The following is a 27,066-nucleotide window of genomic DNA, read 5'->3' as shown; positions in this document are numbered from 1 at the left end:
TGGGGTAGGGGAGGGGGAATAAAATAAAAAGTATGAGAGTTAACGCCCTGCGAAAAACCTCAAGCCGGAGGCAACGATTGCTTCTTCGCCGTTCGTCTTCGTGGAACTCTGCGCAACAAGACATTCCAGCTTTATAGATGCCATATTCGCGATGCACAGCGGCCGCCCGCCCACCGTGCATCTTGGACTGGATGTCAACTTCAGGCCAAGCCAAGTAAGGGATCCTTCAATGCCTCAGCGTGAGTTCATGATGACCTGCCATAAGCGGAGAGGGACTGGAGGGGTTTGACCCGAGGAACTAGAACTGGGCGTAGAAGTAGAAAGGCCTGCCATTTGGCCATGGTGAGATGCGGGATTCGTAAGGGTTCATTCGGATAGGCGCTGCAAGGCGTGCAGCAGTTATCTTGACAAGTGCATCCCTTTGGAGCTGTTCGGGTTAAACCGAGGGCCAAAAAGTAAAAATCCTGGAAGATGATCGGCAGGCGGGAAAGTCGAAATGCCCTTATTGAATCCTATTCTTGATGGGATCTCACCAGAACGAGCCATGCCAATCCCACTTATCACACCGCATGCCTGGCAGCCCGGCAATTATTGTCCAGATAATTGGATTGATCACACTCAAAGAGTCGGCCAGTTCACTATCCAACTTGGCCAAGGAATACAGCAAGCACTAGATACAGTACATGGGCTTAAAAAACAACACTGGAAGAGTAAAAAGGAAACAAGTGGAGAACAGGAAAAGCTTGCGACAACCACAAGAATGATGAGCCAGAGTGCCTTGCCGCACAAATGCACACATCAATCAATCTCATCTCGGTCATGGATCGCATTTCTACATTTACCATCATCATAATCATCATATAATTTGTTGGCCCATCAATTGCTCCGTCATCGGGCTCAAGCTATCCTGAATTGGAGTCATCTCCTTGATCGAGGTAATCCGTCTTGTCGATGGCTCTACTACTGGGTAGAGAAACTCGGGCAATTGCTCTCGAGCCTGGGAGTCAGTGAGAAGACTTTTCGCCCGAGAGCTTGCATCCGGCCCATGATGTGATCTGTCAGGTTCGGGCAATGCAACCTGGGTAATGGCTTCAGATAAGGCAACAGACTGAGAGCTCATGCTCACAGATTCTGAGATGTCAGCCGCAGGCGTGGGCTTTACTTCAGCAACGGCCTCTAACAAAACAGCAGATTGAACACTTTCGCCCACCGGCTCTGATGTGTCGCGAACAGACATGAGCGCTGGTTCAGCGACAGTCTCAGATACAGCGGGAGGGAGAACGCTCATGCTCGCTGGATCTGGGATGCTACTCACCGACAGAGGCGCTGTCTCAGCGATGCTCTCGCTGTTTGTGCTCTCGGTGGCTTGACTCACGCAGGCAATAGGAGTGTCGCGAATGGTGCTATCCGCTTGATTGACTGACGTGTCAGGAAGGTGCAGAGATTCATTCTCCATGAAATCGTGAGGAAACGGACGCAGAGCCGAAGACTTCACTTGGGAGCCCGACTGGATGGCGAAAAATACCATCAGGATGCTCAGAATGGCAATGGCCACATTGCGCCGGTCGCTAGCCAACACGCGGATGTAATTGACCAACAATGTTTGCATGTCGATATCATCGTTCAACTGCGGAGAAAAAGATGGCTTCGGCGGTCGGCTCTCGACTGATACAGGCTTGTTGATAGCCGGGGGCGATTGTGTTTCGGTTTCATCGAGCGAGAAAGATCTGTGATCAGCTGTGATTGAGCTTGACGTCCGCGCATGCCGGGCCTGCGGGTGTGCGGGAATGACCGGGTCGTTGCCGGGCACCTGCAGCTGCGGCACCTGCAGTCGGGGGTCCAGTTGGTAGGAATAATAATCAACTCCGGTGAGCCTCTTTTCCAGCTCCCTGCGGATCTCTGATGGCAGCCACACGCCAACCTCAACGTCCACCTTCTCCATTTCCTTCCAAGCAGCAGCCCAAGCTCCAGCTCGCATCAGCCCATTGGCTGCAAACACCTTGATCTCCCACTTCCGCCCGGCGTTGCCATGCCGGACCACATGACCGCCACAGTCTGGGCATGGCTCCCCTTCCTCTTCGTCTGTCGCGCTGTCCTCCTTCTCCAAACAGCCTTCCTTATCTGACACAGCTTCGTCATGTCCAATAAAGTGACCGTGATCGAGGCGCGGGCGCTGCAGCTCCAGGCTCTCCAGCAGCCGCTCCTCAAGCAAGTCATACAGATCTTCCGGATGTGAGATCAGTACGCCACGCTCACGGAGCACACCGGAGCCCACCTTCTCCTCTAGCAGCTTCCATCGACGCCAGAAGACCGGGGGAAGCACCTCCCTGACGATCTTCTGATTGTGAAGAGCCGCTGCGCCGGGGACTGGAAGCGATGGTGGAAGCAGGTTACAGTGCAAGAGGACCAGCGGGTACTCGTCCTTGGCTTTCTGCTTGCTGGCAGCCGACCCGGTGGGTGAGTAGAACTGAGATTTCCGCAACGGCGATGAGCCCACTGAGCGCATCGAGGCGTCCGAGTAGCGCTGGTGCGCCGCCCGGCGCTTCGGCGGGGTCAAGAAGGCCTCATCGTCCCGCTCATCCTCGGTATGCATTTGCATGGCCTTGACTGAGCTTGGCTTCCTGAACGCAGCTTCCCTCAGCCGGGTCGCAGAGATCGGCCGTAAGGTCCCATCGATCCTTCCATGCGCATGAATGCCCTCGTGGCTGTCCCACGGATGAGAATGTCGATGCCCATGTCCTTTCACCCCCTCTGCCATGTTTGTGTACACCGATGGAGGTACCGATGATATCGAAGAGCGGCTGGATTCTCCTGAGCTCATACAAGCCTGGTCCTCATCAAGGTATGCGCCGAGATTCTCGCTGGAGTGGCGTGCCGACGATCCGGAAGATTGATATCCGTCTTGAATCAGCATCTGTACGTCTCCCATGAGAGAACTGCCGTCGTCATGATGCTCGAACCCTTGCGAAGTGGCTCGATTGGCTGGGGAGATAAAACCCGAGGAGTGCGCGATATCGTACGGACTTGAAGAGGGGTGTAATGATTCCTCGTCTGGGAGGTCTGCGTAGTCAGTAAATTGACCGCCATAAGGATGGTTCTCCATTTGTTAACTTGGCGGGCCAGAAGTCTAGAAAAGAAAGCAAATGCAGGAACTGGAATGTGAAAGAATAAGAGAAATGGTATCCCACTTGTTATCGGAGCACCAGTAAGAATCAGCACAGTGTTGCCCCAATAGTTATAGTTCAAAGGTTCCGGGGATTTGTGGATTCGTGAAACAGCCACACTGTAGGTATTCGGTCACTTCGAATCGAGATGTATCACAGAAGATGCCTCCAATGCGACAAGTCAAGGATACATGATTGCGATTGTTATTTTGAAAAAAGTATCCTGCATGATGTTGATCCTCATCAGTCGGTGTGTTGTTACTTGATGCTTGACCGCCTGGTTGTGCCGGGCAACCACTAACTAGATCGAGTTACTCGATAGACTAACCTACAACTAGACCCGCAACTATACAACCATCGGTTACTGATCAGGTTTGCTACACCTGTCCACAATCAAACGCTCACGGCCTCTATAGACTATGATGGTCGCAGACAATAGATGGAGTGTCCCTTCCGATGTTTTGCTACCCTTGATAATAATAACTCCGTACCCTGATCACTTCAACCCTTTTGTCGGCTCTATCCTAACAATCCTGTCAAAAATGGCGCCCCACAATAACGCTATATTTACGAGCGGAGCTCGCTACCAGACGTGAAGAAAATATATGCCCAAGTATACCCAATGAAACTCAACTTCTACTTCTTTTGATCCCAAGGAGATTTCAAGTAAACCTTTCACGCTGTCTCACCCCTCTGGTTGCCACCGCAGCAATTTCAATAGCAAACCAAGGAATGGCTGTTCACCGACGTCACAGACTGGTAACTTTAGCGAGTAGTCTAGACACCTCCCAAAGCATCGGAGGCGCATCCTCTCCTTCTCTGTTGAACCAAAGCACGTACGTGTATGAATTATGTGGCATGAGGAGTGACAATAGAGAAGGTCTTCCAGTATCATCCGTGCCACGCCGCTGGGTTAAGTACAGTACATCCAACGGAGAAATGTTCTCCGCAAATCGCCGTATGAATGCATAGGCCTGAGTTAGTCGCAAGCTGGTGGACATTCATCAGTAATTTCAACACATAATGACTCTTATATCTTCTAATGCCGTGTATGCCCAGCTACCATACGTAGCACCTTATCACATTGGAAATTGTGACTTTCTTAACTGGTTACTATTTGAGATGCTTGACACCGAGTTGACTTGCGCTGACAAGCCGAGCAGTATTTTGGTGGATAGAAGTCGATTAGGATAATAATATCTCCATCTAAACCTAAAGACGCACTACTGATCATACTCCTCAAACCTAAAATTCCATATCGTTTTGGCGGAGCTGTCAAACCCATATCCCTTGGAACTCGTCGCGCCGATATGCTGCAGTAACGACGGAACCACAGCCCAGCGCGTCCAGCCCTGGGTGTCAGCAATCGTCTCAACCATCATATCCACCAACCAGTCAGTCGTCAAGTCAGTCTGCTTCAAAAAGCGGGGTATCATCGCTCGCGGGAAAACAAGCCCCTGCGAACAACACCCATATTTGTTCATTTCATGGACTCCGGGGGAGATGGGCCACATGGTTTGCCGGCCGGACATGAAGAAAAGCAGAATCGCACCGGGTATGAACAGGGACGACGCAAGCCAGATGACACTGGTCGGGAATCGACGGAGCTGCGTGGGGAATACTCGTGTCTTGAAGACCACCATTGTTCCTGTAAGTAACGCCCAAACGATGAAGGACCACGCCAGGTATTGCGGCCATTCCTCCGAGTTCCAGCCAAGGAGGCCATCGACGAAGAACAGCCGGAGATAAATCCAATCTTGACCTTGGCGTGCAGCCTGCTCGTGCACGATGTCCAGAGCTTCCAAGGCAGATGGGAACCAGCCCTTGACCGCCAGGGTATCATCTTCTATCATTGCGACATAGTCGGCGCCGGTCTCATAGCAGTCCTTCATCAAGGTGGTGAAGTCGTAGATGGTCTTGTTCCGATACCAGCCGCCGTCCTCCCAAGCTCGTAGTTGTCCGAAGTCGGGGTCATCTTGCGAATACGTCAACAGACGATCGGGTAGCGTTTCCACCCACTTCTCGGAGAAGATAGGATGCTCTTTCGGGTCGGTGTTGCCAACACGAAGGTATAGAAGCATTCTGTTCCTTTCGGTCTCATTGAGTCCATCCAGGAGAGACGCTACTGTCAATCTAACATATTGGTCGCCCCTTCGACGAACCGTTACTATTCCCACGCACACCGCTGGGGGCTCTTGGTGCTGTCTGGTCGGAGGTGCCAAGTTGCCGGTAGAGGCAAGAAACGTCTTTGCTTGCGCAATCCGTGTGGAAGAATATTGTTTCTGATAGGCACGGCTGGGATTGAAGAAAAAAGACGTGGGATCGCGATAGCTCGAGCTATGGTAGTAGCCAAGGAAGACGAGACATAAGATGAGATAAATGCAGCCTATAATGCTGACCGCAGAGAATGACAGTCGGCCGAGTTGGCGATGCAGCGGAGTGTTAACCATTCGTGCTGCTCATAGAGAACGAACAGTTTGACGGTGGAAGGGATGAAGTAAAGATGCCAAAGTAGGGATAATAAGAGTGGGTCCGTGCACAAAGCGACATTGCTAGTGTGTATTGTCAATTTCATGTTATCCGTCACATTGTATTTTCCGTATGAGAGAGTACAAAAATTACCGCGGAAAAGCCTGTCCCATGACCCTTAGTTACATGTTTCATTCAGAGATCTTCGATACAAAAGTCGATATCAAACATACAGGGTCTTTTTGACAGGACCCGCTGAGTGGATTCCTCATGCCAAGAATCCAGCAGAGGCAGTTGATGTCTTCTACAATCTAGGTACCTACAGCCTGTACTACACACTTAGAGGATATCTCTCAAGCGTATGAGCGTCCAGGTTGCACGAGAGCTGTAGTCACCGTGGCCACGCGACGACTCTCAGAGACCAACCCCTCAGTAGAATGTGATAAACCCCAAATACTATCCTCTGTAGATGATGAGGTGTTCCTGCCTGTGTGATGCTCATTTTGCCGTGTGGACGAGTGATAGAGCAAGCTGGTATGCAGGCCAACTAATTCAGTTCCAGAAGAATCGCCGCAGATTTCAGAGGGCGCATGTCCATCGAAGACAAGTACAATGCGGCCTTGTCCACAGGGGTCAGAAGCTCTCGCCACACGGATCCTTGCTAGGTGAGCGTAGGTCTTCGAGCTCCGGATCCCTCCTCCAGTATTGGTCAAGACACCAGACGCTGGCGGAGAATTTTGCGCCAGAGCAATGAGCTCTCCGACTGAACTCCAGCTGCCCGATGTGTGTCTTTTAAGTATGAGGTAGATGATATGGCCAGTAGCGATCGCCATGTGGGCAAAGAGGACTGACATGGCGAGAGTACCAGCAAGAGAGTGTTGGAGTGAAAAGCCACTTATCTCCATTTCTGCTTTGATTGTCACTGATTCGCTAGGGGTGGAGGGGGTGGTAGTCGAAGGTTGCATCGCCGGTCTGTCTTCGATAAACAGTTGATGACTTCCCGTTCGGCTGAGGCCATCAAGAATGACACTGCAGACAATGGCCTCCACTAGAGAGACCATCTGCCAGCTTGAACTATTGTTGACAAGCCAGCCATCGAGAGCTATCTCATCGGTTTTCGCATTAGTTGCCAAGCTGCATTCAAAAAGAGGCTTTCGATCGTTGACGGTCGCCAGGTGCTGGTAGTGTCATCCACTGTAAGGGGGCTAGGAGGAGTCAATAACTTCAGCCACTTATCACCGAATGCCACTCGACCATTGGTCGCGCTGTAAGAGATCGGATTCCATGCGGGAGAACGATTGTTATATTGGATATTCCACGGATACCAGCCGGTCCAGAAAGTGTACTTGTCAGTAAAGACCGTTGCAGGAACCCAGCCAGCCTGTACTGTACAACCAATTGCTACTCTGGCGGCGCTGCATCCCTCAGTGGTTATCCAGGGGGTTTGAAACAGTCCCCCAATGCTAGCAGCACCAAATCTGGGCGGAAGATGAACCCATTGAAACTGTAGGTGATCAGTGGGAGTGAGATTAAGACTACCCACATCAAGTGGTAGGCTGTTGGCAAAATCAAATCGACCATTTATTGAAGGAAAATACACTGTGGTGTCTGAGGCACGTAGCTTTTGTGGCGCTGCACAGCGGGCCAGAGCGATAGCATGTTTGAAGGTAGCCGAAGTAGTACGGTCGTCAACTTGACTCTGCGAAAGACCTTTCTGCGCACTGAAGGCCCGCCACCAATCTTCTGCAAGCCGCTGTAGCATCACCACGGTTGCTGCATGCGGTTGTATCAGGGATGTTCTTCCATTTGGCTGTTGCTGAATGTCTCCTAGTGAATAGAGGGGTGGAATTAGAGACAGGGGGCTGGAGACTGGCCAGTAAAACCGAGACCCGGACAGTCCCTTCGCATAGGCGCGGACATTCTGGGTTTGGAAAGTAGTGCTGTTCATCGTCCCCCAGTGATTCCACAAAGAGTGAAATCCACCCGCCGGGCAGAATCCCAGAAGAGTGGAGTTATGCTCACTGCAGAGTTGCTCGAGGTCTGGGATCTCTTTCGACAAGTCAACAGGCCAATAATCGCTCTCTGATCCGTTCAAGATAAGCTCAGTACCTCCGGCGCTCCAGGTTTGTGATTTTGGAACCAGGAGAACAGCACTCGCTGGCCCAGCAAGAGTAGCTAGCAGGCCCGCCACGACTACAAGGCCAATCAGTGCAGCCCTGCGCGATCTCTCGCCATGAATAGCCATGCATTTTAAACCACCGTAGAATTCTCTCGAGAAGAAATACCCGAAGTTGTTCAACGCAAGCCCTGATCCCAAGAGACCCAAGGGAAGACCACCACCAAAGAGCAATTCATGGCGGACACACTGCAGAACAGTTACACTCAAGCTTGCAACAATCATTATCTCATGAGCTTTGGCAGCTAACTGGAAGAGTGCCAGGTTTATGGTCTCGGATTTGAAAGGTGACATCATGTCCGCCCCAAGATATATGCCCTTGATATTCAGTCCGACAATTGTAGATGACACGGCGATGGGAAGGAGGTGGATTACGCAACGTTGAAGCGCACCAAGTATAGACCGCTTTATGACGACTTTGTGAGGTTCTTTTTGGCTAGGTGACGGTGTGTTCGTGATGGATAGAGGATATTCGCTGCCGTCTCTTCTTAAAGCACCATTCAAGCGAAGTGACATGCCTGGGCTAGCTAAGTTTGTAGGATTGGGTGTAATTGTAGCTCAGAATAGGAGATGAGATGAGATGAGTTATCTCCAGGGACTGCGGGAACGAGGAGCTGAAGAGCAACACTAACAATTAGACATTAAGCAGCCTGAGCATGTCGGCTTTCTGGCCCTGGTCGCCTAGACGAGAATGACACAGGTTGTCTCAGGTAGGTCATGACAGATCACTCTCATGTCTCTGACTAGAGGCAGTCCGTGAGATTCAATTGGGCGAATGGCACAAAGAGGCGTCAATATTAGGCTTTCAAGCTTGTCAGTATGATTTCTGCTCACTATGCTCTTCGTGTTCTGTTCAGACACTATTTCAGCATCAGTCAGGGAATAATGGAATGACAATACTTGCTCGTTTCTTTGACGCAGTAATCTTCCAGCATATTTGAGCAACACTGGGCTCTATCATGATGCCACAGTCTACTTTGAGACTCACGTACAAGCGAAGTCAGACTAAAATGATTAAATCAAATCAGTTGCGGAAAAGGGCAGGAAGAGAACTTGGTAGCGGATGTACAGGTATATTACTTGAACAAGCACCCAAATGAGAGAGGAGGAACAGAACAATAAGAAGGATAAACAAAGAAACGAAGAAAGAAGACCAGAAAACAGAACCCAGCCCGCTGAATCGATAAACATTGCATGGCATCTATCAGACATCAAATCGACCAAAGCATGATTTACAAACAAGGCCAATACCGAGAAATCTCTAGATCAAAAAGGTCATATGCTGGGATTCAATGCTTGTCGCTGAAGACGTACGGAACAGATAAGGAAAAGTACAAGCGCCTATGCGAACCCTATATCTGCCCCACAGCAATTCTTTTCTGTTGTGGTATTTATGGCGATTCTCAGAGTTGATCTCTGAAGTGGGTAGAGAGGGTGCAGACCATATGTAAAATAGCATAGATATCGTAGGGATCGTATGGTACGATAACAGACTAATGTGGTCGAGGGGTTTCGTCATCCGGACTCAGCATATCCGGATAACTTTGATTATCGCCAAAGTAATTGAGGACGTCCTGTGGAAGATATTCAAGCCATGGAAGTATCTCACCGCTGAAAGCGAAGGGAAGCTGGTCGTTCTGTTGGAGCATAGCCATATCAACGTCCTGGCTCTCGATAAACACATTTCCAGCATGAGGTTCGACATCAAGATGCAGCCCAGCGCTCTGCGCAATCATGTGCCCGCTCCCTGTATGAGCGTCACTCACAGTAGAAGGGATATTGTAATTATATACTTGTGCGTGCCCCTCGAGCCCGCATGCAGCAGAAGGCATTTGATGGCCGAAAGCCGACCGAGAATTAGGTGGACGGGAGGTCGAACCGGGAAAAGCCGTATTCAAACCAAGGAGCAGATTAGCATCAGACGTGGTGACTCTACTGGAGGATGCCAGGGGTGAGTATTGCGCAGTTGCAGAGGCCATTGATGGCCCTGGAGTCGCCTTTGTGCTCCGGGATGACTCTGTGGTCTGTGAGTATGAGTACGAAGCCCCACCACCATTAGCTTGAACACCTGGTATATTGGTGTAGCCATGGCTATATTGAGATGAATATGTTGGCTTTTCCGGGATAGGTTCTGTCTGTGCAGGCATCTGATAAAGAAGGCTTAGATTCGGCTGCGAAGAGTTTGTCGCGCCAGTAAGAGCCCATCCAATAGCTCGAAGGCAGTCAGCTCACATCAAGGTAGAGAGAATCAGATGATAAATCCTACCTTGACTCGGATCTATTTTCGGCGATCGCCTTCCTTCTGCTGGCATATCTGCGCCCGGCGCTGATGGGCCAGCACCCACCGCATCATCAGACGACTGCGTCCGTCGCCATGGTGCTGCAGCGAGTGGCTGGACAGAAGATAGCTCAGCAGTACTTTCCATCTCTTCCACAGTATATAAGAGTGGGTCCACGATCCCTTTGGCCTTTTGGTCTAAGACCGTTAAAATGTACCTTGTACCTTCCCAATAGGTCTCGAGCGCCTTCAACGCTTTGTAGCATCTCTGATAATTCTCTTTTGCCGCAGATGCGAGAAGAATGTGCTTAGCGGTGGGTTTTCGTTCAGAGCCGGTGGCCGGGTCTATGCTGGGCATCACAAATCCACTAGATTGATTTGTCAAGAGGGGTTGGATGGGAGGCGAACACGACCTCGATGATGGCGAGGAGTAATAAGCACTCTCCATCAGAAAAGCGCAGGCAGCAATGTACATCGGCTGGCTTGTGAAAGGGTTGCCGATAAAACTCTTTCCGTCAACAAGCTCTGAAAAAGAGAGGATGTCAGCAATGGTTTTAGCTGAGGACATTGACAACTCTCGGCTGTTTGGATATAGATGCTGAATTGTCCCTCCAAAAGAATGAAGGAGCGTGGGCTGATGCAGCAAGACTATCAGGGTATGGAACCACTAGTCTGTATTAGTACAAGAGGAGCTCTTAGGAAAAAGAAGGCCGAGCATACGAAATGTAAGAGTATGAAATTTGTTCCTTCTTTCGCCTTAACATATGCTTGAAAATTCGCGGCGTTGAAGTGGAGCCTGGGAGACAGACGTTGGTATATTCCTGGTACATAACCATGATTAGCTGTTGCGTGGTGGGAACCCGAGTCCGCGGTATCACTACCTGTCAGGTCGCTTTCCATGCCGGCAAGCATCTTCAGTGTATCCGATGTTACGTGCTTGACATCCTGAATCCCATTGATGAGGTCTGTCACTCTGCCGTACAAGTGTATGATGCGGATAAGTGGAGGGAATGGTGCAGGCCAACCATTAGGCAACCTAGATTCGGATTGGAGAGGGAAACAGAGTTCAATATCTTCGTCGCGTAAGGTAACAGGCCTTCCGGTACCAGATGAGATCACGCGATCGAGAAAGAAGATGCTCCAAAAAGAATCCACTCTTTCACGTTCCGAAGCACGTCGACCCTCCGCGTCACGCGGCTGGCCCCTTAGTGTTGGCGAAGGTTGCGGTTCATCATACTGATCATCTCTTAACTTCCCAGCTTGTCCAGTAAGCACAGCGTTCGGAGTTACCCCACTCTGACCATAATTGTATTCCAGACCCTGGACTTTCTGCATCCCAAGATCCTGCGCCATCCTGATGGATATTCCCAAATACATCCAGAGACCACTATCATGATTTGATCCAAATTCCTCGTAAGCCAGCAAGAGGCATGCTTGCACAACAGAAATGGTGGGACAAGAGAGTGAATCGACCAGAGCACTCATCGCTCTATGAGCGAATGGCTGGCCGCGGTTTGATTTCTTCATATCCACTGCCGGTTCGGATCCATCTATCGAAGGTGCCTGTGGCGGGCTCAGGAGCGGATGGAGAGAAAAGCGAGCAGACAGTGCGCAGGTGGCATCCACCAGCATTGTATCAACCTTCTTATCTTTCAGGTCGCGTAGAAACCTGTCTCGTTGTAGGAAAGGAAAGCTGCACCCTAGATGCACGAAAAACAGATCGCAAAGATGCATCACGAGATTGCTGACAGGAAGGGTATCATCGCGATCATAGAACGGAATAGTATTATAGTCACGGCTGTCACGGGTATCAGGCAAACCGCCCACATTGTTGATGCCATGATTAGGGAATTTGGGACTTCGTAACGGTGATAAGGACTCTGTATGTGCAATATCAGTACGTTAACGGCCAGTATCTTGTGGCGCATAAAAGCGTATGGCAGGCGAAGTGGTGCAGACCTGATGATAATGAGGCATTGCTTTTACGAGAGCCTCTGACTTGGACAACCTGCAAGCACGAAGATCAGTATCGCGACCATCCCAGCACCCTTTATTTGGGGAGGTAGGTGTTCAAACCATCTGCTTGAAGCCGGGAACTATAGCGGTTGGCCCAAAATACCTGAAATAGGGGACATGTGTGCGAGCGCTTGAACTTAAAGAAGTGCGATCTAGACAGATGAGACATTGTAAGCACCGAGCAATCACCATGCATAAATCACGGCTGGAACGTTCTGCCACATACTGCTCTCTGGACTTTCTGCTAAGGTCTGCTGCTCAGGCTCTTTTGTTCTTTGGGAAGATATGTCCCTGACAGATAAGGCCTCTTTCACCTCCGATGTAATGGGCTCTGCTACAGACTTGTCATTGCGTTCGACAGGAGGCACGGTAGCTCGACCTGGAGGATCTGGGGAACGAGTTTCGACTTTCAGAGCCACGCGCGAAGTATTCTCACTCGAGATTGATAAAGATGCGACTGTCGCGGCTCGAGCACTGGAATCAGATTGCGATCGGGCATGTGTTGCTGGCTCGCTATACCCTTGGCATACATGGTTGTAGTCGGAGCAAGTCTTGCACACTTACGTACCCGAATGCGACCTGTTAGCGGTGGGTTACACCCCCGAGGATCTCGGCTCCTTCTCACCTGGTTGTTCACCCGAACATCGTATCTTGCGCTTGCGACATGTTAAACACCTAAAGGATATCCCAGCCACCAGTTAGTGAATGATCCCAACCAGGAAGAGAGTTAATTCTAAACAGTTCGAAGTAGAACTTACGCCGCGTTGACACGCCGCCGCTTTGTTTGAGGCTGACCGTCTGTCGACACAAAGCGAATTTGTCGCGGAGGGGGAACATGATTACCGCCGTTCTTCTGAGGAGAGATATGGCTCATTGCGAGCAAGTGGTCATCCGGCGTCACGACACATTGGGCATCTGATGGTTGAGTCTGAAAGCTCTATGGCGGTCGATCGTTCCCGCAGATGATGCGCAGGGGGATCGTAGACTAGGAGTATAGAAGTCGCGGCGAGTGACAAAGAGGGAGATTCCTAGACGAAAGCACTTGACGGAAGGGAACATCCATGGACAGGCGCTATTTCGAATGTGACTGGTGCAAGTTCATCGCAGGATCCCCGGTGGGCGAGAGCCAGAGATTAACGAGGGGAGGCAGGATCGAGTGTTCTTTTCGGTCGACAACAACAAATGCGGAATTGTTCTTGGGAGGGGGTGACAAGGTAGTGTTGGAAACTTAACTTAGTGGTTAGTACGAGGTTCCTCCCTGGTCATGCCCTCCCAGGGACCCCCCACAGGCGATGGCTGTCTTAGTCGTTGTCGGGTTGAGAAGAGCCCGCTTGGACTAATAGTTAATAACTTTGCTTTTCTGCCTTAGCCTTAGAGAGGCGGCGTCGGAAAAGAAAGCCACCTCAAGAACTTGAATGAATGGCAGCCCAAGCGATTCTAGCCTGACCGCTTAGTAGTGATCCAATGAATCAATCGCTTGATCACAACCCCCAGTCAAGCAAGTTGAGCCGGTCGATCCGGCTAAGCAGGTAATGAAACCAAAAGTTGGATGAAGATATCTGATTGGAAATAGGAACGAGGTGTCTGTGCTAGATAGACCCTATGGAAGGACGGCAGAAGCAAGCCGAAGAAAAGAAGACTGAAACGAAAGGGGAAAAGAAAATTGGACTGGTCCCGCCTTCGATGGATCTGTAGCCCATGTGACTATCAAGTATTTCTTTCCCTTACAGCCTCATTACGGGACTTGGCCACCACAGTACTTATCCTGTCATTTCGCCCTTCAAGGACAGCGTGTGTGATAAGAGGCAGCTTTGATTTTGTCACCTCCTTGTCCCTCTGAGGTTACTGAGGTAGCGAAGAGCAGTCTCGACGCTCAGAGACGGAACACCTGGTAGTCTGATATGAAGGTCTGGACTCTCCGCGGTTGGAGTCTGGGGGAATTTGAAAGTGGACACTTGAAACTGTGCTCCATCTGTTCTCCGTATGGGGGGGGGCTCCACCTCGGGCGGATTTCTCCATGCGAAATACTTCCTCGGTCGGCTCTCTTCCGTTCCCCATTCATCTCCCCTGACCTTAGAACAAGTAGCAAGCAGTCAACAATGCCGTTCGATTTCACATCTTTAGGTCTAAACTTGCAACTCGGCTTCCTGAACCCATACGACCGTCCTAGAATCTTTTCATGGAAGATCAAAGCTCTCAGACCCTCTCTATCTTCAAGAATTCTATCTATTGTTCTATCATACCTCTAGCTGCTGTACCAATAGCCATCACCCGAGGAACCTATACCTCTCCTACCTGTATCACTGAGCTTTCCTCTCAACCCGTCTAGAATTGTGGTCTAGGAATCTCAAACGCATCGGTAGTCCGCCCGTATGAAATGCCCCCCAGGCGACTGATGGGCTTGAGAACCTTGAGGTCGACAATACTCTTATCCTCATTGATGGCATCATCTCGAACCCAGAACCGGACACCCTCAATAATCGCGAGGACGCTGGACTTCTTCCCCGGAGTCGTTCGGCTTTCAAACTCCTTGGTCTCGACAAGCTTCCCCTCAATGGACATGATGGATTCTTTGACCCGAGCTGGTTTGACAATGGTACTCGGTTCTTGGTGCAATCCCGAGACCTCCCATTCCGATACGCCATAGGGAGCGTTGATGGCAGTCGCATTGGCCGCTTCCACGAAGTGCTCCGAAATAATATTAATCACACATTCCTCGGTCTCCGCCAGATTCTTCAGGGTGTCTTTCGCCTTGTCAAGGGAGCCAACAAATCCCACAATGAAGAGTGGAGGATCGTGGTTGATAACCTGTGAATAACTGAACGGGGCCAGATTGGCTGTCTTCCCATCCTTGGACTTCGTGCTGATGAGCGCAATGGGTCTGGGGACCATGCCGGAGATGAGAAGTTTGTAATTCGAAGCCACGGGACGCCCTTCCTCGTACGGGTCGATTTGCACATGGTTCTTCTTCAAACTCTCGCCTCCATCGTTGCCTCCGTCTCCCTCCTTCCAGTCGGGCTTGGGAGGCTTCGAAAAGGTGACAGGGATGTCCGGTTTGAAGTCCGGCCGAGAAGCCTGAACTTTCTCGAAATCATCGTGGGCTTTGGACATATTCGAAGAGTGAGAAAAGGATCGAGGAGGGATTGCTCGGATGTAGGGACGGGAAATTCTCTTTGGGACACTAAGACATGCGTTAGTAAAACCAGCTGTTGGTGCTTGATCATTGGTATCGAGACTGTCCGGAAAGCATGGAGGCGTCATGACTGGAGGGGTCTGGGATATTGACTTACGCAAGAGAATATTTCGGCTTCTCAGAGTGGCACAAAGTAATTGAGGAGAGACGGTGGTACATTGGGACTAGGATTGAACGTTGATTGACAGCCGAAGGACAGGCGGGATTTCAGGCGTGTGCTTGCCGTGCTAGGACCGAGCCGTATTTCCACAATGACGTCTCACGATTTTGCTCTTACCTCCACGCCACTCCCGAACGTTGAGAGCAAAAATATAGCGTGGCATTAAGTCCCCACTATCGATAAGTTATCCGTGCCGCATCTTCCGTTGGTAAGCGTCCCGAACGACCCCGCGGCGGGACGGAAAATCGGGGGAGCATTGGGGGGCTTATCAAGTTATTCGTATCATCAACCAGAGCTGAAGATGAAGCCCTTCCCTTGGGACCAGACTGGCAACACTGCACGGCTGAGACCTTGGTGTTTGAGCCTGGTCTTGTTCAATGTCTGGTCACACCAATGGCAATTAGACAAGTCACCGATCAGCAGCAATGGAGAATATGGGTACGAATTTCAGTACTAGATTTATGTTCGAGCGTATATCACAGAGAAATCTTTATGGACAGATAGTTAGTACAGATAACGCTACTAGACTCTTAGCCATCAATGTCGATGAATTGTCGCTTGGAAGCTTGTGCCAATATGCAGACTTCAGCTCAAGATCGCAATTCCAAATGATAATCGGTAGGTAGCTAGATCTCGATTCCAAGCAGGGAACACGACTCTATCAGGTGCTCTGATAAGAGAAAGACAAAGGCAAACAAGGCAAGGAAAGGCTTGTAGACCGACCCCTCATTCCCCATCTTTCCCATCGCCATCACTTCACCATCAGCACCAGACCCGACACCATACAGTGATTGCTCTACGAGCAAGTCTACAATCTCAGATTCTATAGTTCTTCAACCGATATAATGACGAAGAACGATTACGAGACCTTCAAGCTGGGAGATTGGGACCTTCAGAGCGGGGAGAAGCTGGTCGACGCCTATATTGCATTTAAGACATTTGGAGATCCCAAGTCGCCCGCCATTGTTTACCCCTCCTGGTTCTCAGGCCGTATGTGACTTGATTTTCATCTTACAAGGTAGTCATGCACTTATACTGATATACACAGAGATCTCCGACAACTTCTGGTTAATCGGAGAAGACAAGACCCTGAACCCCAATGAATACTACATAATTATCCCCGCGCTCTTTGGGAACGGCCAGTCAACATCGCCATCCAATTATCCTATTCAAGGGCCCTTCCCCAAATGCTCCATCTACGACAATGTTCGCGCTCAGCATATGCTAGTGACCCAGCATCTAGGCATCACCCATCTACGCGCAGTGCTTGGGTGGTCAATGGGAGCCGCGCAAAGCTTCCAGTGGGCGACACAGTATCCCGAGTTTATGGATCTAGTGGTGCCATTTTGCGGTTCAGCCCGGACGTCGCTCCATAACCAGGTATTCCTTGAGGGCGTAAAAAGTGCATTACTCGCAGCGAAGCACATTTCTTCAGCAGGATCTGGAAATGCCGGTGTCCTTGAAGCCGGCCAGTCTGATAAAACATGGAGCGAGAGAGAGAAACAGATCGGACTGAAGGCTTTTGGTAGGGGCTATGCTGGCTGGTAAGAATAATCGATCACCCCGTCCTTTGTCTGGAGCAGGAGACATTCTGACGTGCCCTCTGTGAAAGGGGATTCTCACAAGCATTCTACCGGGAAAAGCTATATGAGACCGTCCTCGGATACAAAGATCTAGAAGATTTCATGGTGAGCTTCTGGGAGAGCTGGGCGCTCTCAAAAGGTCAGCCTAGCCACGCACGAGTGCATGCATTGAGGAACCTTTGTTGATAGGACTTGCATTTTAGACCCAGCCAACCTCCTGACAATGCTGCAAACATGGCAGAATGGAAATGTGGCAGATCAAGAGCCGTACAACGGAGATTTCGAGGAGGCCATGGCTTCTATCCAAGCAAGAGTCTTGGTGTTGCCTGGAAAGACCGATCTATACTTCCCGTAAGTGTGTCGCGCTGCGTGTGTTATCTTGAGGCAGAGACTTATATCCAAGCACACAGGCCCGAGGATTCGGAGTATGAGGTTGCCTGTATGGCACCGGGAGTTGGTACTCTCGACATCTTTCCCTCGGTTTGGGGTCGTAAGTTTTGTCCTACAACCCGAACGAGTCTTTGATCTAATGCATAACTCAACAGATTGGGCTGGTGGTCCCGGATTGAGTAAGAATGATCTCAGCTGGTTGGACATGAAATTGAACGATTTTTTCAAAGGGGAAACCTCTTTTATCGGAGAGAGGTTGGGGGAGAAACTCAAGTCTATGACCTTGGGAGGGCAGTAGTAATGACTAAGGTGGATCCAAGCAGCAAGTATTAGTAGTAGTTAAACAGTGAATTGGATTGTGCTTTCCCGCAATCAATCATCATCCACACACACGTGATGGGGCTGGAATGCTGAATCAGCTGCTGATCTGGTGGCCGGCGATAAACCTTCAAGCGCCTCCTCATTTCCAACCCCGAGTCGATCAAAGCAGCTGTTACAGTTCCAGCCACTTTTCCTTACTTTCTCTTTTGATCCTCCCTTTTCATATCGTCATTACCACACTTCAAGATATTCCTTTCATCATATCTGGCGATTTTCTTTTCCACGGTTTCTAAAGTCTTTCCTTCATTTTCGCGCCTACCCCGGTATCTAGTCGCCTGCCTGCCTTCCCAGCGCCTATTCGGCGCAACCGCTTTATCCTGTAACACTCGACAGACAAAAGAGCCAACATGACAGCACCACCAGCCCGGCAGTGGGGAGTTACTCCTCCTATTTCCACCGCCCTTCCTACCCCAGATGAGCTTACCGCCAACGATGATCTAATTTCCGAGCTGAAGGCGCAGAATAACTTCGAAAGTCCGGCGGAGACCGAACGAAGGTGAGAAGAACCCTGTCATGTTTGGCTGACACTGCTTCACACAAATGCTGATTTTACTTGTGCACTCTAGACAACAAGTCCTTCTACTTCTTCAGCGTGTCGCCATCGAGTTTGTCAAAGTCGTCAGCCGCAAGAAGGGTCTCTCCCCTGCAGCCGTGGAGGCAGCTGGAGGGAAGATTCTCACGTACGGCAGTTACCGCCTTGGTGTTTATGGGCCAGGTGAGTTTGGCCGAATTCTCCTGTCAGAACTAGGATCAGGGATATTGATGCCTACTGTCAACAGGTTCGGATATTGATACGCTGGTTGTCGGACCTAAGCATGTCGTCATCGACGACTTCTTTGCTGAATTCCCCCTTGTCCTCGAACAGATGGCTCCACCGGGAGCAATCGAGAAAATGACACCGGTCCCCGATGCGTTCGTCCCTATCATTAAAATGGAGCTGTCGGGCATTAGCATCGATCTGATATTCGCGCGCCTCATCGTACCATCCGTGCCCATGAGTCTCGACTTGAAGAACAACGATTATCTGCGAGGCTTGGATGAAAAGGAAGTTCGATCGCTCAATGGAACCCGTGTGACCGACCAGATTCTGGAGCTTGTACCTCAGCAAAAAACCTTCCGCCTGGCCCTGCGCGCCATTAAGCTTTGGGCGCAGCGTAAGTGCCCATGCCCATGGGCCTAGACTATATTCGAAGTGCTTGTTGTGCTAACGTCACCTCTTCTAATTAGAGCGAGCCATTTATGCCAACGTTGTGGGATTCCCAGGTGGCGTCGCTTGGGCAATGCTTGTCGCACGAGTCTGTCAACTATACCCTCAAGCCACCGGCTCAGTCATTGTTGGCAAATTCTTCCGGATCATGACAAAGTGGGCCTGGCCCCAGCCCGTCTTACTGAAGCCAATTGAAGATGGTCCCCTCCAAATGAAAGTGTGGAACCCTAAGGTAAAGCTTCCCCGAGAAAAGTAAGGTTGCGTGGCGAGGTGATTAATTGATGTCAAAATAGATCTACAACGGTGATCGATTCCATTTGATGCCCATTATCACGCCTGCCTATCCCTCCATGTGCGCCACTCACAATGTTTCCGTGTCAACCAAGACTGTGATTCTTCGTGAGTTACAGAGGGGCGGTGACATTGTGGATAAGATCTTTATGAAGCAGCTCAACTGGAATGATTTGTTCAAACGACACACGTTCTTCACTCAGGACTACAAATACTACCTCAGCATCACCGCTTCCAGCAGAACCAAGGAGGCAGAGTCGGTGTGGTCCGGTCTTGTTGAATCTAAGATCCGCCACCTCGTCGGTGCCCTTGACAGAAAGGCTACAATTGCCGTCGCCCATCCATTCCCTAAAGGTTTCGAGAGGGTACACAAGGTTTCTTCCGAGGAGGAAATTGAGGCAGTCAAGACTGGCTCCACTAAATATCAGGACAGGGAAATCAAAACCGAGACCACTGATGAGACTAAGGATGCGGCCCACGAAGCTGCTGCGCAAAACGGTGCGGAAAACAAAGAGATTCCGGCCACGGAAGAGAAGGCTGCCGAGGACACCCGAGTCATGTATACGGCAACGTACTATATTGGGCTGGAGCTGAAACCACTCGAACCAGGTACGTCAATTGTGCCTCGCCTGTGAACTCGCTGACCTGTGAAGGTGCCTCACGGTCCTTGGATATCTCATCCGATGCACAGCTGTTCAAATCTCTTTGCACCACATGGCCTGGATATCAGCCTGGGGTCATGGATGTGGCTATCACTCATGTTCGCAAGTAAGTGTCTCATGCATCACTCAAGCGAATCCTATGCTGATAACCATCACCAGTTTCGACCTGCCGGATGATGTTTTCCAACCCGGAGAGAAGAAGCCCCTTCGGCCGAAGAAGAAGGTCATTAAGAAGTCCGACACAAGCGGCCACAAGCGGAGCATCGATTCATTGGACGTAAGTGCAAACAAGATAGTCAAAGTATATCACGAAGCGGCGCTAGCCCACGTAACGAAATGCGCATCATCGCGCATCGTGTGAAACTTGTCAGATCCGATGTCTGGATATAACTGATATCAACTGATTTCACAGGACGCATCCCAATCGGCTGCCAAGCGCCAGGTCACATCCAACGGTATCTCCAACGGGGTGGCTAGCACTGCAACCACGCCCGCGTGAGTCGTGGTATAGTGCATCCGAGAACGCAATTCCACCGGGGCCGGCTCCCCACCAAACACAAGCTGAGGGCCAGAAATTGATGAACGGTATTTGGGTTCGAAATCAGCCGTTCCCTTGCTCTGGACGAACAAGCATTGATGAAAACACAATCGCAGCCGTATCTGACCGATTACACAGTTGATCTGGTATCCGGATTGCTTGCATTGCGAACAAGTCGACGCCTACCGGCAATACTTTTTCAAGGTTGGTTCTTCTACACTTCTCTGCCCTAATCGTCTTTCTTTGTGCTGCTTCCAGTCTTCACTTCGTACTCCTCATGTCCCTGCCAGCCAGCCAAAGTGGCATACTACAGATGGTCCTGCCTCGCCTCGACGAGGTGCCGCCGGTTTGTAATTGGTCGTAAGAGCCGGACAGCTGTCTTCCCATGACTCAATGGCCGTAAGGGTACAGGATATCATTTGGAGTTGCTTTTCAGGAACCGACGGTTAATCGCTGTACATAATGCCTTGCATGCTTTGACTTAGGTGCTGGTGTATCTGCCAGTTAGGTCTAGTCGAATAAAGCTACACATTCCGTGGCCAAGGGGCCACTCTAACACAACCTCAATCTCAGCTTTTAGTTGTACTGACTTAACTCTGTATGATGTCTATGAATGACTCCCATAAGGTCCTTCTAGTATGATTAGTGTGGTATATGCACACCCCACTCTCATCACTCTGATCACCTCCACGCCTCAACCAGCTCACACAACGTCCCCTCCCCGCCGACATTCCCCGGAAACACCACAAACGGAATCCCCGCATGTCGCGAGGTGGGCTCATCACAACGCCAAATCGGCACGCCCGGCGCCGCCTGGCCGACCACCATGGCGCGCCTGATCTCCAGTCCCTTGGTAGCCGCATCGGACGAAGTAATCCCACCCTAGTACCAGAACCACCGAGCAGTCAGCCGTCCATTCAGGCGCAATCGGTCCACAAACCTCGAGCACAACGCCCGCAAACTCCCAGGACCTAAGCCCAATCTGAGCGAACCCATCGAGAAAAAAGAAACCGAGCCGAAAACGGCCGGGGAGGGAAAAACACCAAATGAAACAAATGGATAGGGGCTACTTTGCATACCTTAGCAACAATATACCGCGGCCTAACCCGGGCGACCACCCGCCTCAACACCTCCACCAACGCCTCGGCCACCCTCCCGCCGATCTTGAGACTCTCCCCGTCGCCCTGGCCGGTCACGAGGTCCCGGCTCGTCATCACCAAGGTATCCCGCCCTGCTTGCAGGGATGTCTGGATCTGGGTCACTAGGTCTGCGACGGCGGGTTGGATGCTGGGGGTGTTGGCATTGGCGGTGGCGGTGGCGGTGGACGAACGGGTGGGCTGGGTCAGGAGCGCGGGGACGTCGAGGGTCAGGATGGCGAGGGCGTTGGTGCCCGTGGGCCCGTGGCGGTCCGTTAGATGCTTGAGCTGCGTGGTGGTCTTGGGCACGTACGAGCCGGCCAGGATGAGGCCCCCTGTGGTTCTCGGGTGCGGGAGGTCGAGGGCGCTTGCTGTGAGCGGCGGGATGGTGGGGATGGAGAGGCGGGTGGAGACGAAGGAGGCGGCCGTGCGGTGGAGGTAGGGTTTTGCGGACGGGGTTTGGGCTTTGGCTGGTAGTATTGATTGTTTTGTTCAGCTTTTGTTTGCGTGGAGGGCCGGATGTAGAGGATGGGGATGAATGGGGTGGGGGTTGTCTGCCATGCATCTTGTTGAACTTGGGGGACATACCCAGAAGCAACCCGGCAACAAAAACATGCATATCCGACTCCGCGGCCGCGTTCACGATGACTACGTTGCCTTCGGGGATCTGTCTTATCTTCTCGCACACGACCTCTGGTCCGCCGAGACGAATGTCCTCGATCGTGATCGAGTGGATCTCCTGCGGGCGGAACCGTCCCGGGGCTTTCTCCATCACGTAGTCTCTGAGGTTGGAGCTGTCGAAGCCGAAGGTGGCATCGCGCGCGAACGGAGTGGTGCCCGCGGGCACCAGGGAGTCGCCTTCGGCGACGTAGTGCACGTCGTTGATGGTCAGGCGGCCGCCTTGGAAGAAGAACGGGGCGAGGATGATGGCTGCGGCGGGGCCGAACACCGATTGCGCGACGTCGGCTTCGAGGGGGAAGTGACCGCGCAGCGTGCTGTCGCCGCGGAGGACGATGTCCACCGTTTGATGGGTGCGTGCGGCGGCTTCGGCGACGTTCTCGCAGATGGTGCGGATCAACTGCTCGGCTTCGCTGGCGGGGAAGGCGCGCGAGTTGGTCAGGATGAAAAACCCGCCGGACGGTTGGCGGAACTCGTTGACAAGGGTGTCAATGTCCCAGACGGTGAGGACCGCGATGTCATGGCAGGTTTGGGTGCCGGTGGGGTCGTCATCAAGCACGACGAGACGACTGGGCGAGGTGGTCGAGAGGAGCTGGGCGATCTGGCCTTGAGCGTCGATGGTGGACTCGGGGGGCAATTGAGCCAGGGTGCTTTGGCGCGATAGCACCGGGTAGTTGTGAATGCTAGCCATGGTGGATATGAAGTTTTTGGAGCTTGGGAAATTGGAACATGCTGGGTTCTTTGTGGTGAGGGCGCAATAAATAGATGGGAAAGATAAGGCGATGTGGGGAGATAAAGCGGCGAGGGAAAGAGGATGATCGGACAGAAAGCCGAACTCCCCCAGTAGAGATTCTCGGTCGAGAGAAGAAAATGAAAAACTCATATCTTGCTGAATGCATCATGCTATATGCTATGCACAAAGAAAAGAACAAGACCAGAACAACATCAACAACAGTCAGCAGCCAATCCCCTCCAAACACCACAAGCGCCATGACATGTGCGGAGATGCAAATCAGTCATCATGAGTGAAGCCAAGCAACCAGTGACAAAATGCAGTTATATCCAAAAGTGTCAATACACACAAACCAACCTGAAGAAGGATTCACGGCCATTGAACACCAGAGGGCAGAAGAAAAAGAAAGTCGAATGATCGCAAAGATGGTTCTCAACCTGTCATTATGCATGTCCTCCTTTTATGTCTTCTTAGAACTTTGAAGCAGAAAACAGAATAAATAAGAAAGAAAGTCACCGGCACTCCTCGAAGCTGCATCCCGTGCAAGACAGAGTATCAAAACGTCCATATACCGCCTCAAGCATGACTAGGGAAGAAGAGATTGGTGTGTCAGCGGGCACATCAAGAAGATTATAGAGCATGAAACAGTAAGAAAGGGTTGTGTCGCGGCGTAAACCTAAGAGCATTTTGCCTGTTGCGGCGTTCAGCCAACAACGCTGCGGAAGCTGAGAGCTTCGAGGAAGCCTCCTAGATCCTCCTTCTGCACCTCGACCACGCAGTGCTCGAAACTATCGATGCGGACGCGGGCACTGGTTTCCTGGACCACTTCCTGGAAGGCGATGCCAAAACGATTCCGCAAAAGGTGCTTGTTGCCACGCAGGTCCTGCTCGTCCTCGGACTCCGATTCGGATTCTGAGGAGGATTCTTCAGTTTCGTCGTCCTCGTCCTCGTCCTCGTCATCATCTCTTGCTGCACGCTCCGCAGCGCGTTTGGCTCGACGCTGCTCTCGCTCTTTCCGCTTCTTCTCCTTGGCCTCCTTTTTCCGTCGTCTCTCCTCGCGGCGTTTGGTTAGAGCAGCAAAGTCGACAACACCTCCCCCGCCTCCTGTGCCAACGACAACATAGAGACCTCGATCCTCATCAAGCCCAGCCAGAACTAATGGGGTACCTACAGCCCGTCTGCGGCCGATCTTAACGGTATCCGCTCGTTCCCGTTCCTGCACGCGGATGGCCTCCGCGACCCAGAGAGCCAACTTCGTCAGCGCGCCGGGGTTGGTGAACAATTTGAGATCTGGACCGTCCTTGACAACTGCGATGCGGAAGGCGCGCAAGTGCCGGATCTGATGTTTGGACAATAACGATGTTCCAGTCCGCAGGATGGCGCGGTGGAGATGTTGTGCAAGAGAAAGTGAGCCAAGGAGCAGCGTCGGCGACTCTGATGTCAGTGATAGCGCATCGTATGCACTCCAAAACCGGGGGAGAAGGCTGGACAGGTCAGATTCCGTAGATACATCGTCAGTGGTCTCGAGGGCAGGTTTCGATAGCCGTTTCGCATCCCACGTGCCAGGAGCATCCTCCGGGCCAACCTCTAGAATAGCACCAATGATAACGCCGACGTCAGCGGCAGAAAGGCAGGCTTTCCAGCCCCAGCAGCGGACGAAACCCCACCCTTCGCGAGATGCAGCATGACCGGACGCTTCGGGAGGAACAAGCCCGTCGAGTCCGTACATTGGTGCGTATTTGAGCAGGCGCTGCCGTAATACTCGCTTAAGCTCCATATCCATGTGAGTATAGTTTTGGTGACTTTGATTCAGACTGATGCCCATTTTCGCGAGCAGTTTGTGTAACCGCTTCTTACCATTTTCCGTCCAGACATGTAATCTTGATGCCAGGTAAGGGCTGTGAAGCATACTGTCGTAGAGCGACCAGTGTCGGATGAGAAGGAACCGAGGCTCGGGAGAGAGTCGGATTGACTTGTCGGTTGGTGACCGAGCAGTGGTCGGGATGACGCCGTTGATTTCGCCTCTGATGTCGCGCTCGTAGGGATCGGGAGGGTTTAATCGGTGGACTTCATCTCTCATGATCTGCCGTATTCGTTCGCCTCGTTCTCCGCCCCAACCGGCCGAGCCACCATACTCCAGCGCATTGGACACGCCCACGCCGGACATCGTTCGGCCACTCAGTTCCAAGCTCGACACGCCTACAATGGCCAGCCACAGTAGATCATTATCTTCTCGACCAAGCTCGGACGCAAGTGAATACACGAGGGACGATATCGGCTCCGAGTACGACGTGCCGGAGTTATAGTAACTCTGCAAGAGGCCTTCATACTTCCGTCGCATACGAAGCAAGCGACGCCTTAAGGTCCGCTCGGAGGGCGGTTTGGGATGTATGGGGGACGGCGAGTCGGACGTTGGCGTAACGGAGCGAGAGGAGTTAGAGGAATCGTGCCCCATCCTTCGGGGACGACTTGGAGATGAGATGATATACGAGCCCTGCACGAGAGCACCCAGGTTAGCCTCGAACAACAACCGCCGCGAGTACTGCGGACGGACAAAACATACCGAATCACTCCTCCTACGCTGACGGGGCGGACCGTCGTCCTCGTCGGATTCATCCTCATCGTCCTGGCGCGACCACGACTTCCGCTTCTTGGAATCCGAACTAGAAGGATGATCGGCTTCACCGTCGCTCTCCGAGCCATCGGCGGCAAGTTCGTCGAAATCGTCTGCTTCCTCGTCCACCTCCGGCATCGCCATCAATTCACAATACGCCTCCCTCTCCCTACCCAGCTCCTCCTCGATATCTCCGTCGTCATAGACCACAATACCCCCATTGCCCGACGCATACCCGGGCGTGATGCACCCTCTGTCCACCCCGCGCGGTTTCCGTCTCTCATTGCCGGTCCCCGTGTCCGCCATGCCACCAGCATCAGCAATAGCCTCGCCCCCGAACACATTAGAGAGGTTCCAGGGCCGTCGTGCGTCGAAGACCCAAACCTCGACCCCTCCCATATCCTGAGCCCCTCGTCCCTCATCGTCCTCATTATTGTTTTCGTCTTCCTCGTCCGGGCCACTCAAGCACAAGATCTCCGTCAGGTCGACCAAGCCACCCACCCCAAGACAGATGACAACACCCCCGCTACCGCCATGCGTCGTCCGCATGGGCTTGACCAGCTCCTCGCCGGCGCGCGAGAGATCGCCATAGCCGGCCACTGGTTGGATCTTGTGGGGGATGTAGTCGCGCTTCAGTAGGGCGGTCAGGATTCGACAGGCACAGAGCGCATCGGGTTCGAGGGCGACGAGGATCAGCACCGGAGGGGACAATGGGTGATGTGAGCGGAGTAATTGGAGGTATAGATGGGAGATGAGTTGACGAGGGAGATACATGGCGCCCGGTGGAAACTAGGCAAGGCGCGAAAAGACACACCCCCGCCGCACTACTTCTCTCCTCGACTCGAAGGTCGAAGACAAGGGTCCGCTAGGCCGGTCTTTTGTTGTAGGTGGTGGGTAAGTTCTTATAGAGGATCACCTCCACACACGCGCGCGCGTGTGTATGCGCGGGTTAACGATAGTATTCCGGGGGAAGTTGTCAACAGGCAGATAAAGCAGGCAGCGAAGTGCAAGGAGCAACAACAGAAGCAGCAGCAGCAGCAGCAGCAGCAACAGCGACAGAGAGGGCCCCCTTCCACAGGCCCCAACTCCGTGGGGGGGTTTATAGAAAGATGGTGGGATAACAATGGGAGGGAGAGAAGTAGGAGGAGCAATCTTTTGCAAGTGAAGGTAAGAACAATTTTCTAGACGGTCCAAGACTCCATTGTCTAAGAGGGGTGAGATGTTTCTTGAGGCCTGGAGACGACAATTGAGATCGAGTCAAGAGAGGGCAGTTGAGCGGCTAAAGTAAGTTAACAGAAGTAACGAAGTAATAATCGGTTTTCCCGTCGCGCATCTCCAGGGCCCAAAAGACGCGTCTGGCACGTGCGGAGGTCGAGTGGCCGCCAAGCCTGCTTTTT

The 27,066-nt window shown here is 51.8% G+C and overlaps 8 protein-coding genes across 8 annotated transcripts; 2 read left to right on the top strand and 6 right to left on the bottom strand.

Moving 5' to 3' along the window:
* Positions 1-245: 245 nt before the first annotated feature.
* BO86DRAFT_449924 (uncharacterized protein) lies at positions 246-3,278 on the bottom strand (the record flags this gene model as incomplete). Its single annotated transcript, XM_025676760.1, has 2 exons — positions 1,182-3,278; positions 246-381 (listed from the first exon to the last, which is right to left on the bottom strand). Exons 1-2 carry the CDS (start codon positions 3,101-3,103, stop codon positions 246-248), a joined length of 2,058 nt encoding a protein of 685 aa, XP_025524917.1. The 5' UTR covers positions 3,104-3,278.
* Positions 3,279-4,387: 1,109 nt separating this feature from the next.
* Positions 4,388-5,646, bottom strand: BO86DRAFT_437259 (uncharacterized protein; the record flags this gene model as incomplete). The annotated part of the gene is made up of 1 exon (XM_025676053.1): positions 4,388-5,646. Exon 1 carries the CDS (start codon positions 5,612-5,614, stop codon positions 4,388-4,390), a length of 1,227 nt encoding a protein of 408 aa, XP_025524916.1. The 5' UTR covers positions 5,615-5,646.
* Positions 5,647-9,302: 3,656 nt separating this feature from the next.
* BO86DRAFT_319343 (putative C6 transcription factor) lies at positions 9,303-12,977 on the bottom strand (the record flags this gene model as incomplete). Its single annotated transcript, XM_025668249.1, has 9 exons — positions 9,303-10,036; positions 10,076-10,754; positions 10,808-10,908; positions 10,966-11,967; positions 12,047-12,095; positions 12,164-12,255; positions 12,330-12,623; positions 12,729-12,778; positions 12,862-12,977. 9 exons carry the CDS (start codon positions 12,975-12,977, stop codon positions 9,303-9,305), a joined length of 3,117 nt encoding a protein of 1,038 aa, XP_025524915.1.
* Positions 12,978-14,268: 1,291 nt separating this feature from the next.
* BO86DRAFT_391311 (flavin reductase family protein) lies at positions 14,269-15,368 on the bottom strand. Its single transcript, XM_025672563.1, has one exon. It carries the CDS (start codon positions 15,212-15,214, stop codon positions 14,429-14,431), a length of 786 nt encoding a protein of 261 aa, XP_025524914.1. The 5' UTR covers positions 15,215-15,368; the 3' UTR covers positions 14,269-14,428.
* Positions 15,369-16,210: 842 nt separating this feature from the next.
* BO86DRAFT_367471 (homoserine acetyltransferase family protein) lies at positions 16,211-17,727 on the top strand (the record flags this gene model as incomplete). Its single annotated transcript, XM_025670159.1, has 6 exons — positions 16,211-16,446; positions 16,505-17,000; positions 17,069-17,178; positions 17,243-17,390; positions 17,450-17,529; positions 17,585-17,727. Exons 1-6 carry the CDS (start codon positions 16,302-16,304, stop codon positions 17,725-17,727), a joined length of 1,122 nt encoding a protein of 373 aa, XP_025524913.1. The 5' UTR covers positions 16,211-16,301.
* Positions 17,728-18,157: 430 nt separating this feature from the next.
* Positions 18,158-20,331, top strand: BO86DRAFT_319321 (polynucleotide adenylyltransferase; the record flags this gene model as incomplete). Its single annotated transcript, XM_025668247.1, has 7 exons — positions 18,158-18,306; positions 18,377-18,525; positions 18,590-18,964; positions 19,038-19,249; positions 19,311-19,917; positions 19,962-20,076; positions 20,130-20,331. 7 exons carry the CDS (start codon positions 18,158-18,160, stop codon positions 20,329-20,331), a joined length of 1,809 nt encoding a protein of 602 aa, XP_025524912.1.
* Positions 20,332-21,097: 766 nt separating this feature from the next.
* BO86DRAFT_391307 (uncharacterized protein) lies at positions 21,098-23,066 on the bottom strand. Its single transcript, XM_025672562.1, has 3 exons — positions 22,233-23,066; positions 21,588-22,114; positions 21,098-21,390 (listed from the first exon to the last, which is right to left on the bottom strand). The coding sequence occupies exons 1-3, from the start codon at positions 23,011-23,013 to the stop codon at positions 21,190-21,192; spliced, it is 1,509 nt and encodes a 502-aa protein (XP_025524911.1). The 5' UTR covers positions 23,014-23,066; the 3' UTR covers positions 21,098-21,189.
* A 692-nt stretch (positions 23,067-23,758) lies between these two features.
* On the bottom strand, positions 23,759-26,443 carry BO86DRAFT_319305 (cell division control 45 family protein; the record flags this gene model as incomplete). The annotated part of the gene is made up of 2 exons (XM_025668246.1): positions 23,759-25,549; positions 25,619-26,443. 2 exons carry the CDS (start codon positions 26,441-26,443, stop codon positions 23,759-23,761), a joined length of 2,616 nt encoding a protein of 871 aa, XP_025524910.1.
* Between the last annotated feature and the right edge of the window lie 623 nt (positions 26,444-27,066).

This window comes from Aspergillus japonicus (assembly GCF_003184785.1).
Source record: "Aspergillus japonicus CBS 114.51 unplaced genomic scaffold BO86scaffold_50, whole genome shotgun sequence".
NCBI lineage: Eukaryota > Fungi > Ascomycota > Eurotiomycetes > Eurotiales > Aspergillaceae > Aspergillus > Aspergillus japonicus.
The sequence above is the reverse complement of the archived record's forward strand: the minus strand, read 5'-3'. Positions and strand labels throughout refer to the sequence as shown.

Bases quoted from the DNA above. Each gene is read 5' to 3' on its own strand.
- BO86DRAFT_391311 (XM_025672563.1), bottom strand. From the start codon at position 15,214: ATGTCCAAAGCCCACGATGATTTCGAGAAAGTTCAGGCTTCTCGGCCG.
- BO86DRAFT_391307 (XM_025672562.1), bottom strand. From the start codon at position 23,013: ATGGCTAGCATTCACAACTACCCGGTGCTATCGCGCCAAAGCACCCTG. The intron at 22,115-22,232 runs GTATGTCCCCCA...CAATACTACCAG, and splicing joins TGTTGCCGGGTTGCTTCTGG to CCAAAGCCCAAACCCCGTCC. The intron at 21,391-21,587 runs GTATGCAAAGTA...TTCTGGTACTAG, and splicing joins CGCGGTATATTGTTGCTAAG to GGTGGGATTACTTCGTCCGA.